The 12,899-nt window shown below is 33.5% G+C and overlaps 1 protein-coding gene across 1 annotated transcript in view; it reads right to left on the reverse strand.

Annotated features, from left to right (window-relative positions):
- Positions 1 to 12,899, reverse strand: part of CCDC7 (coiled-coil domain containing 7) — a 403,758-nt gene that overhangs the window by 80,288 nt on the left and 310,571 nt on the right. The window contains 1 exon segment of the mRNA XM_087420895.1: positions 11,931 to 12,062. Within this exon segment, the coding sequence (XP_087277021.1) occupies positions 11,931 to 12,062 (132 nt within the window).

Here is a 12,899-nt window from a genome sequence, read left to right on the forward strand (position 1 = left end):
ACAAAATGTAATGCTGTAAGGGTAATGCATAAATCACTTTTAACTCTAGAATAAAAATTAAAGGAAAAAAGTATTAACTACAAGAATAATTACTATAAGAATAACTATAACCATAAAAATTGGTTAATGGATATACAATATAAAAAGAAAGAAATTCTCACTTCAATAACAAAGTCGATGGGAAGTAAAAGTGTAGAGTTTTTGTATGCAATTCAAGTTAAGTTGTTATCAGATCAAAATAGACTATTATAATAAAAAGAAGTTTTATGAAAGCCTCGTTGTAACCACAAAGAAACAAAACTATAGCATATACAAAGCAAATAAAGAGAAAAGAATTAAAGCATATCGCTACAAAAATATCATCAAATCATAAGGAATACAGCAAGTGAGGAAGATAAGAAGAATTGCAAAACAGAGAAAAAATAATTAACTAAATGGAAATACTAAGACCTTAACTATCAATAATTACTTTAAATATAAGTGGCTTTGGGGCCAGCCCCATGGCTTAGTGGTTAAGTGCGCGTGCTCTGCTACTGGCGGCCCGGGTTCGGATCCAGGCGTGCACCGAAGCACCGCTTCTCCGGCCATGCTGAGGTGGCGTCCCACATACAGCAACTGGAAGGATGTGCAACTATGACATACAACTATCTACTGGGGCTTTGGGGAAAAAAAAAAAAAAAGGAGGAGGACTGGCAATAGATGTTAGCTCAGAGCCGGTCTTCCTCAGCAAAACGAGGAGGATCGGCATGGATGTTAGCTCAGGGCTGATCTTCCTCACAAAAAAAAAAAATATGAGTGGCTTAAACTCATCACTCAAAAAACATAGATTGGAGAATGGACAAAAAAACAAGATCCAATTACATGCTGTCAACAAAAGATCCACTTTAGATTTAAGGACACACATAGGCTGAAAGTGAAGGGATGGAAAAAGATGTTTTATGCAATGGTAACCAAAAGAGAGCAGAGGTGGCTATACCTATAGCAGAAAAAAATACTAATGTAAACCTGTCTGAAGACACAAAGAAGGTCATGACATAATAATAAAAGGATCAATTCAACAGGAGGATATAACAATTATAAATATATACGCACCCAACAGTGGATCACCTAAGTATGTTAGACAAACATTGACAGATCTAAAGGGAGAAATAGACAGCAAACCAATAACAGAAGGACACTTCAATATCCTACTTACAATGATGAACAGATCATCAGACAGAAAATCAGTAAGGAAACAGAAAGGTTGAATTACTCTAGAGACCAAAAGGACCTAAGAGATATGTACAGAACATTCCACCAAGGACAGCAAAATACACATTCTTCACAAATGCACACGGCACATTCTCCAGGATAAATCACACACTAGGTCACAAAATAAATCCTAACAAATTTAAGATTGAAATATTCCAAGTTTCTTTTCCAACCACAATGAAAAGAAACTAGGAGAATATGCAGGGCAGATGTCAGCATCAAGGCAGAGTGAGTTGTTCCCTTTGTCTCTCCCCTCTAAGTTACAACTAAAGGGATATTCATTAACAAGCAGAGGATTCCCTGCTCAGCACAACAGGACATCTGAGAGATCCACACAGCCGTGCATCTGAAGGCCGGTGGACTGGATCCTCAAGAGGCAGTGGAATTAGGTGAGCATACCACTCCCCTTCCCCAGCGGCAGCAAGCCGGGCCACGGACCCTCACACAGGGGCCGGCACAACTCTAAGAGGCGATGGAGACAGCCTGGCCTACGTGAATGCTTTTGGAGTGGTAGCCTAGCACACAGGATCACCCACTATGCTGCGGTGGCACTGCCGGTGGGAAGACTCTACAGTGACTGGTGGCGGCTCAGCCTCCACAAAGGCTCCCCGCCTGCAGAGCACAGCAACCCCTGGGCCCCATCAAGTGGCAGCTCAGTCCTAATATGGGTGCCCCTCCTGCCTAGTGCTGCAGCTCAGCTGGTCCCCTGCCGAGGGTGGTAGCCCTGCCCACACAAGAGCAACCCGGCACTGAGCAAAGAAGCGCTGCCTATGGTGCATGACCCACCCGCCTAGTGCAGAGGCCCTGCCCACATGAGCACAAGCTGCAGAATGGCTGCGGCCAGCCCGCACAAACGCAGAGCAGCCCTATTCACACAGCTTCCAGCAGACAGGGCAGAATCAGAAAACACAGCTCCTGCTCCCCCTCAGCGGTGGTAGGTGGAATCTGCGACCTGATACTACCACAAATGCACTGGCAAAGGATCAATTCATCAAACATGAAGAACTACAGTAACACTTCAGAGCAGAAGGAAAATGACAAGTCTCCAGAAACCAATCCTGAAGCAATAGACATTTTTTCCAAAGAAGACATCCAAATGGCCAACAGGTACATGAACAGATGCTCAACAATATTAATCATCAGGGAAATGCAAATCAAAACCACTATGAAATATCACCTCCCACATGTTGGAATGGCTATGAAGAAGACAAGAGATAACAGGTGCTAACAAAGATATGGTGAAAAAGGAACACTTTGGTACCCTGTTGGTGGAAATTTAAATTGGTCCGACCACTATGGAAAACAATATGAAGCTTCCTCAAAAAATTAAAAATAGAATTACCATATGATCCATCAATTCTACTTCTAGGTACATAAACAAAGGAAATGAAAACAGAATTTCGAAGAGATATATGCACTCGCATGTTTATTGTAGCGTTATTCACAATAGGCAAGCTATGGAAACATCCTAAGTATCCATCAAGAGATGAATGAATAAAGGAAGATGTGGTATATATATGCAATGGAATATCATTCAGCCATGCACAAGGAGGACATCCTGCCATTTGCAGCAAAATGGACAGACCTTGAGCACATTATGCTGAGATAAGTCAGCCACAGAAAGACAAATACTGCATAATATCACTTATATGTGGAATCTAAAAGGCCAAACTCACAAAAACAGAGTAAAATGCTGATTACCAGGGCATACGGGGTCGGGGGATAAGAAAGATGTTGTATAAGGGTACAAACTTACAATGAGCAGTAAATAAACCATAGAGATCTAATGCACAGTATAACGAATGTAGACAACAATATTGTACCATAATTACATAATGTGATAGAGATGCTAAATATCACTACAATGGCAATCATATTACAATATATAAAGGTATCAAATTAACATGTTGTACATCTTAAATTTATACAATGTTAGACATCAAATATATTCAATAAATAAAAAAGAGAAGTACAAGAGAGGCAGCTAAATCATAAGTAATAGAGATTAAATCATAAACGATATTGAAATGTTAAAAGTAAAAGGAATGGGAGGACTTCCATTTCTTGTCTGACATGAAAAGAACTTGGAAGTCACTACTCCCATTTTCACAATAAGAAAAAAGCTAAGCATGGCTGGCCCAGTGGCGTAGCAGTTAAGTTCACACACTCTGCTTCTGCAGCCCGGGGTTCACAGGTTTGGATCCTGGGTGCAGACCTACGCACCACTTATCAAGCCATGCTGTGGCGGCGTCCCATATAAAGTAGAGGAAGATAGGCACGGATGTTAGCCCAAGGGCCAATCTCCCTCAGCAAAAAAAGAGGAGGATTGGCAGCAGATGTTAGCTCAGGGCTAATCTTTCTCAAAAAAAAAAAAAGAAAAAGGAAAAAGCTAAGCAAATTTTCTTTTTTTTTTTTTTTTTGTGAGGAGATCAGCCCTGCGCTAACAGCTGCCAATCCTCCTCTTTTTTGCTGAGGATGTTAGCCCATCTTCCTCCACCTTATATGGGATGCCGTCACAGCATGGCTTGCCAAGAAGTGTGTCGGTGCGCGCCCGGGATCCGAACTGGCAGACCCCAGGCTACCTTAGCAGAGCGTGCGCACTTAACCACTTGCGCCACCGGGCTGACCCCTAAGCAAACTTTTTAAATCAAAAATATTTTCTTACATTTATCAGAGAATTGAGGTAATCATGCAAAATACTGCCTCAAAAACTAGAATGAGACAGAGATACAAGAAGCACAGTTTATTTGCAGCAGAATCCCAGGAGTAGAAGCCTGCTGCTAGAGCCAGTATCGGTAGGAACACTTCAATTGTAATTGAGGAACTGCTGAAAGTTCAGTGAGTACCAGCTTGAGTCTTAGTGGTACTGCTACATTATCATGAGTTTTACCCCTAGGTTCTCAGGTGAAGATCAGAGAAAAATCCCCACATGCTTCCAACAGGGGGAGGGGAAAGCAACTATTTTTAAACATGTCCAAAGCTTTCTGTTCTCCTTAAAAAAAGACTTCCCTCAAGGGAAATTATTTTACCAGAGCTTAACTAATACAGGGTTTACCAGAATCTAACAGACCTTGAGGAAGGAAAATATTCAACATGGGAGTAAGCAGATACACAATTTCAGCCCCTCTAGCCTTCCTATCTTACCAAAGGTACAGGAGAGAAATGAGAAACACTTGTGAATGTTGGGGCACAGAGGCACAGGCTTACTAAAAGACTGAGACCTAATCAGAGGATTATAGAATGTTTTCCCTTCCCTGACACTTTACAACCACACTAATAGGGCTTCTATATAACAAAAGCAGATTACAGCTAAAAGAACAACAAGCCTCAGACTCTATTTAGGAATGAGTCTGAAGGGAAACCCAAAGATATCAGGGGAGACAAAAAAGGGACAATATAGGAAATTTTAGCATCTGACACCTACAGCTATAGCAAATGGAAAATACAGCCTAACCCCCCTAGCCAGATACACACAAATCTTCACACTAAAGGCCTATATACCTCAGTTGCTTTTACCCAATACATCATGTCTAGATTTCAACAACAACAAAAATGCAAGGCATGCTGAAAGCCAAACAACAGTCTGAAGAGACACAGATTAACTATGAGCACCAGATTCAGATATGACAGAGACTGTGAAATTATCAGATTGGGTATTTAAAATAATTATGACTACTATGCTAAGAGCTCTCATGGAAAAAGAAGAAAACATGCAAGAACAGATGGGTAATGTAAGCAGATATCTAGAATCTCTAAGAAAAAAATCAAAAGGAAATATTAGAAATAAAAAATACTGCAACAGAAATGAAAGATGCCTTCGATGTGCTCATAAGTAGATTGGACATAGTCAAGGAAAGAATCAATGAGCTTGAAGATGTGTCATTAGAAACTGCCCAATTGAAAAGAGAAAATAAATGGAAAAAAGGTACAAGATCTTTGGGACAATTACAAAAGGTGTAACATACACATAATGGGAATACCAGGAGAAAAAACAATGAGACAGAAGAAATATTTGAAGTAATAATGATTGAGAGTTTTCCATAATTAATGACAGACATCAAACCACAGACCATAGAAGCTCAGAGACCAACAAAAAGGTTCAATACCAAAAAATCTACATCTAATCATATCATATTCAAACTGCATAAAATCAAAGACAAAGGGAAAATCTTGAAAGACTCTAGAGCTAAACAAAAACAAAAACACTTTATCTATAGAGGGACAAGGATAAGAATTATGTCACACTTCTCATCAAACCATGTAAGCAAGAAGAAAATGGAGAGAAACATTTAAAGTGTTTAATTAAAGTGTTTAATTAAAGGAAAATTATCCTTCAAAACTGAAAGAGAAACAATGACTTTGTCAGATTAAAAAAAAAAACAAAGTGAGGGAATTTGTTTCCAGTAGACCTGCATTGCAAGAAAACGTTAAAAGAAGTTTCTCAGAGAGAAGGAATATGATAAAGATCAGAAACCCAGATCTACATGGGAATGGCATTAGAGAAGGAATAAATAAAGGTAAAATAAAATCTTTTATTTTTCTTACTCCTAACTGATATAACAGTTTGTCCATAATAATAATGGAAATAATATATTCAGTGATTCTAGCTTATAGGTAAGTGAAATGAATGACAGCAATGTTACAAGGGACAGGAGGAAGGAATTGGGAATACACTGTTACCAGATACCTGCACTACCCATGAAGTGGTATGGTATGGTGTTATTTGGAAGTGGACTTAGTGTAGTTGTAAATGTATACTTCAAATTCTAGGATAACCACTAAAAAAAATTTTAAAGAAATATAATTGATATGCTAAGAAAGGAGAGAATATGGAATCATATTAAATATCTAATTAAAGCCAGAGAAGACAGGAAAAAAGTAGAAGATGAAAAAGAAACAAAGTGCTAGGGCGTTAAAGAGAAAGGAGTTACAAATATGGTTGAGTTACAAATATATCAATAATCACTTTAAATGTGAATGGTTTAAGTACACCAATTAAAATACAGAGACTGTCAGATTGAATAAATAAACTAACCCGTATGTTGTCTACACGTAACTCACTTGAAATAGAAAGACAAGATAGACTAAAAATAAGGGGATGGAGAAAGATATATCATGCCAACACTAATCAAAGTAAAGCTGGGGAAGCTATATTAATTGGAGACAAAGCAAACTTCGGAGCAAGGAAAATTATCAGGGACAAAGAGAGCAATACATCATGATAAAGGGGGTCAACATCCCAGAAAACATCATAATTCTTAATGAGTATGCACCTAACAACAGAGCAACCAAATACATGAGGCAAAAACTGATAGAACTGTAAGGAGAAATGACAGACCTATTATATTTGCAGTTTTCAATATCATCTACCAGTAATCGACAGATCCAGCAGACTGAAAATCTGTAATAATATAGTTGAATTGAGTAGCACCATCAATAACTGGATCTAATTGACATTTATAGATTTATCCATCCAACAACAGCAGAATATATATTCTTCTCAAGTTCACATGGAACATTCACCAAGATATACCACATTCTGGCCCATAAAACATACCTTAACAAATTTAAAAGAACAGAAATCATATGAAGTACACTCTCAAACCACAATATATTTAAGCTATATTACGCTAATGCCAAAACTAGACAAAGATATTATAAGAAAGGAAAACTACAGATCAATATCTCTCATGAATAAGATGCAAAAATCCTCAACAAAATATTATCAAATTGAATGCCACAATGTATAAAAATAATTATACACCATGACCAAATGGGATTTATTCCAAGTATGCAATGCTGGTTCAATATTCAAAAGTCAGTTAATGTAATACATCACATCAACAGACTAAAAAAAAAATGTATGACAAGAGATGCAGAAAAATCATTTGAAAAAATCCAAAACCCATTCATTATAAAACTCTCAGCAAACTAAGAATAGTGGGGAACTTCCTCAATGTGATAAAGAACATCTACAAAAAAACCCAACTGATAACATCACACTTAATGGTAAGAAACTAAACGTTTTCCCTCTAAGATCAGAAATAAGTCAAGGATATCCCTTCTCACCACTTCTATCCAACATCATACTGGAAGTCCTAGCTAATGTAATAAGACAAAAAAAGGAAATAAAAGGTATATAAACTGATAAAAAAATCAATAAAACTTTTTTTGTTGAACAACAAAACTCCTGAAACTGTAAGCTATTAGAGCAAGGTTGCCAGGTACAGGTTAACATACAAATACAAGCCTTAGCCTGGAAGAAAATATTTACAGAACATATATCTGACAAAGAACTGTTATCCAAAATATACAAAGAACTCTTAAAATTCGACAGTTAGAAAACAAATAATCCAACTACAACATAGGCAAAAATCTGAACAGATACCTTACCAAAGAAGTCATATAGATGGCCAACAAGCATATGAAAAGATGTTCAACATATAGGTCATCAGAAAATTGCAAATTAAAACAAGAATGAGATACCACTACACACCTATTAGAATGGCTAACATCCCAAACACTGAAAACAAATGCTATCAGGAATGTGGAGCAATGGGAAATCTGATTCATTGCTGGTGGGAATGCAAAACACTACAGCCACTTTGAAGATGTTTTGGCAGTTTCTTACAAAGTTAAATATAGTCTTACCATATGATCTAGCAATCATGTTCCTAATTGCTAAATAATAAAGAAACTGTTGGGTTTTTCTTGTGGTTTAGGATCATTGTGAAAAAATTACTGAGACCAGAGAGGCACCATAAACTTCTGTCTGAACTGTTTACAAAAGACTGTGCAAATACTTAGAAGAAGAAAGCAAACATTGCTGTATTATTATCAGACAAAATAAACATTAAGGCAAAAAAGTATTTTTGAGATAAAGAGTGTACTTTTACAGAGACAAAGGCTTAGTTTACCAGTAAATTTAACCAGTATAAATTTGTACACATTTAATAATATAGTTTCCAAACATATAAACCAATCTGGGAAAACTACCAGGAAATCCAGAGAAATCTGTAGTCACAGTGGGAGAATTTAACATACATCTCTTAGTAACATAGAATAAACAGACAGACTTCAATGAAATTAAAGAAGTGAATAACACAGTAAATACATTTGATCTAATATGTACACAAAAAACATGATTGATTAAACATTCATAAATCTAAGAACAAAGCTTTTCTGCTACTTCAATTAGAAATAAATCGATATTGAAATTATCATACATACTACTTAGTGTTTCCATTTTGACAGCTCCAAGTTTCTTAGTTTGAGATTGGCTTTTTGACAATGCAACTTTATCCTCTGGTAAAGGATTTTCATCTAATACGTTTTCTGCTTTCTGAGCTACAAGAAAGATGCTTCTAATCCATTAAATAGAGAACTGGATTTATTGAAAAACCTCTGTAACTCAATTATGTCAAACGTCAATTATCCAGGAATATTTTCTCTCATACTTTGAAACAATATAATCAAACACCATATTGTTGAGATACTGAATTATAGAGTGAGTATGTGAAGTGCAGGAATAATGGGAATACTTTTCAAGAGAATAGTTTTATAAATTATTCATATTTTAAGACTAAATTCAATATTTTTATAACAGATATAGGTGAGGAAAAAAAAGAATTGACAGAATATATTCAAAATAAATTTAAAAGGAGTTTCAAAAATAGATCAGTAAAAAACAGGTAAAAAAGACAGAAAATACAAGTGATGGTATACTTACCTCCAAAATATCAGTACTTCTATTCAATGTAAATGTACTAAATGTTCCATTTAAAACACAAAGATTGTTACATTGGATTAAAAAATAATCAACTGTAATGCATTTTATTTTAAAGTTACACGGCTAAGTCATAATAAAACAAAAAGATTGAAAGAATGATGAAAAAAATTATTCTATGCAACTAATTACATAAAGATACTACATTAATATCAGACAAAATAGACTAAAGGCACAAAAAAAGTTACTACAAAATGTTCATCAAAATGACAGAAATTTCAGTTCACTAAGTACATATAACAAATTAAAATCTGTATATTTATGATATACATATATCTAAATATAACATATAATATATATCTGTATATTTATTATATATAATAAAAAAGCTTTAAAAACACAAAAGAAAAATTGACATAACTACAAAGAATAATGGAGAAATAAATGATCACAGTAGCTGAATTTAACATACCTTTCTCACAAATGATAGAATAAACATAGAAGTTCAGTGAAATTAAGAAGGCATGAGCAACATAATCAACGATACAATGGAAAACATACATACACACATACATGTTATATATTTTATGCACATATGTACATGTATGTATATATGATACAGTATATAGCATTTATTTATACAATTGAACTGAAGAAACTTAATTAAAAATTATTATACAATATTCTTAATAATTATACTTACTACTAAGCCCCAATTTTCTGGCAGTTCCAAGTGTCTTAATTTGAGATTTTTTTTTTTTGAGATAGAAATTTTATCTTTAGGTGAAAGATTTTCATCTGATATCTCATGCATTTTCTCAGCTACAAGAATAGAGGCTTTTAATCCAATAAAAAGTAAAACAGCTAGATTGTGAAGCCTCTGGGTTACTAATATATACCAAGAACCTCTCAAAGTTTCCTTCCAGCTTTATAACAATTTAAGTAAATAAACACAATTTAAACAAATGATCAAACAACCCCTCCCCCCCCAAAAAAAAAACAAAAAATTCTGGTGCATTTTCAAAACAGACTATGAAATTAAGTGTAAAAATCATCAGAATGCTTTCCTGAAAGTATGTGGAGACATTCTTGTTACTTCATATATAGATTTAGAAAGTTGTAATTAAATTTTATTGTACTAAGGGTATTCACATTTTAAAAATATTTAAAAACTTTATAACATATATGATTGATTTAAAAGTTAGACTGATTAAAAAGTAATAATTCCAAAATAAGGAAAGGAAATAAAAAGAAAGCTGGATAAGGTAGGAAAAATAGAAAGCATCTAAAAGAAGAAATATTTAAATCCAAATATATCAATATGTATAATAATTGTAAATGGATTACATGTTGTAGGGATAGACAAAGACAGTCACACTGGATTTATCAACAATTTAACTATAAGCTATTTATAAGAGACACCACTAAATTAGAAGAATACAGAAAATTGGAAAGTAAAAAGGTGATAAAAGATATGCCATGCAAATACTAACCAAAATAAATCTGCAGTAGTTGTGTCAATGTCAGACAAAATGGGACTTTCGTCAAAAGAACTTACTGGAGACAGACTAAGATGGTACTTTTCATAAAAAGAAAACATTGAGTTTATAAGAAATATCTAACATTTTTATTTTTATGCACCTAGCAACATAGATGGTATAAGGAAAATGGACAGTACTACAAGAAGAAATAGATAAATCCATAATCATGCTGGAGAATTCAATATACATCTCCCCATAATTGATACAACAATAAAATTTAAGGAAATCAAGAAATAGGAAATTTAAATAACATTTGACTTAATAGATGTCTTTAAGCTTGTAGCAGAATACATATTCATGAACAAAATTTTGCTTAAATCAATTAAAATTTTAAATAATATTCATAATTATATTTACTACTAAGTCTTTTCTTTCTAGCAGTTTGAAGCATCAGGCAAAAGATTTTCATCTAACACCTCATCCATTCTCTGGGCTTCAGGAAGAAAGTCTCATAAAAATCACTAAATAGAGAACCAGATTTGTGGTGGAACCTCTAGATTTACAATATATGTTAATTATCCAACAATATTTTATCTCATTTTTTAATGATATAAGCAAATCAGTGTCTAGTTGAAATATAAACATCATATGAATACTTTTTCACTTGTATATATAAGCAGTCTTGTTACTTTTTAGATATACAGAAGCATTAAATATATTTAATTTAGAAATATTATTATAAACATTATAAATACTTATATATTTAAAATTATTCTCTAGTTTCCTTAGAGTATTCACTCAGAATAAAGTTTAAAAATTTTAGTATCAAATATGGCTAAGGAAAAATATATATAATATAAAAAGTATAGAAAGAGCCAGAAAATGGTGTAATTACACCTAAAAATATCACTAATTAAATTATATATGATTATGAGAGCTAATTAAAAGACAAAGATCAGGCTGAATTTTAAAATATATACAATTATAAGTTGCTTACAAGCAAAATCATAAAGATACGGGAAAATTAAAGTAACAAGATAGAAAAAAACGTATCATGCAAACTTCAACCAGAAAAAGCTTTGTGGTGCTACATTAATAGCAGATGAGGTAGTTTTAAAGGAAAATAGACAAAAACTATAAAAATGATGAAGTGGGTCTCTTTGTTAGGACAAAATGTTCTGTCCGCAAGAATATTATCAATTTTAAATTTATATGCATATAAATAATAGAGTATCATAAGATATAAATCAAAACCTGACACAATTATAAGAAGAAAATAGACAAATCCACAAAGTATGAGATTTAACACATCTAACTCAGTAATTACAAAACAAACAGATAAATCATCAATAAAGATCTAAAGTATGATGGGAAAAATCACCCAAGAAGCATATGATTGAAGATATATTCACAAATATGTTTTCCTGAATTTAATTAAAAATAATTTATAAGATTTATATTTAATTACTTACTTTCGAGATTCTTCTTTCTGGTAGCTCCAAGTTTCTTAGTTTGAGATTGGTTTCTCAAAAATAAAACTTTCTCCTCAGAAAACAGATTTTCAACTGATATCGTATCATTTTTCTGGTTTTCAAGAGGAAATGCTAAGTAGAAAATGCATAAGTATAATGAAACTTCTGGAAATGCCAAATGATCATCAAATTTTCTTCCCATACAGGTGAAGTGAGAAAAATCTTGTGAACAGTTTTCATGAGTGTGTCTGGAAGAAGTTTTGTTACTTAGTATTTATTGACCATGCAAATAACAACCAAAAGCAATCATTAATTTTGCTTTTGTTCTCTAATTATCTTAGGGTATTTACACTTTAGGTCATAGTGTAAAATTTCTATAAAAAAAAATATATGCTCAAATATACATTCATGAACCAAAGAAAAAAGATCTTCTAATGAGCTTAATTTAAAATAATTTAAAGTTTCCTATAATTATTATATTTACTATTGCGTCTTTCCTCTCTGGAAATTGTTTCTTTACTTGCATTTGGGGTTTTGACACTGAATCTTGATTCACAAATACAAGATTCCCTTCTGGTTCTCCCACATAAGCTATATAAAGAGATGCATTTAGTCCACTAAATGGAAGAATAATCTACTATGAAATCTCTAGATTTCAAATTTGTAACAAGTATACAGTAGTATTTTTTCTCATTTTTATAAAATCATAAATACATTATTATAATGCTAGATCTGTCATCAAAATGGGTGATGTCTAAGCTCTCTCCTTATTTAATAAGTATTCCTAAGCAACAAGCATATTTTATATTGGTTTACAGGTTTCATTGGTTAGTTATACTTTAGGTTAATACATAATAATAGACCAAGCAATGAAAATGCATATGCACAAGATTAGTCATTACAGCCTAACTTGTAATTGCAAAATATTGAAAACCATCTAAATGTTCACACAGAGGAGATTGGTTAAAT

The sequence above is a fragment of the Ceratotherium simum genome, chromosome 32 (genome assembly GCF_057802395.1).
Source record: "Ceratotherium simum simum isolate JZ-2026a chromosome 32, ASM5780239v1, whole genome shotgun sequence".
NCBI lineage: Eukaryota > Metazoa > Chordata > Mammalia > Perissodactyla > Rhinocerotidae > Ceratotherium > Ceratotherium simum.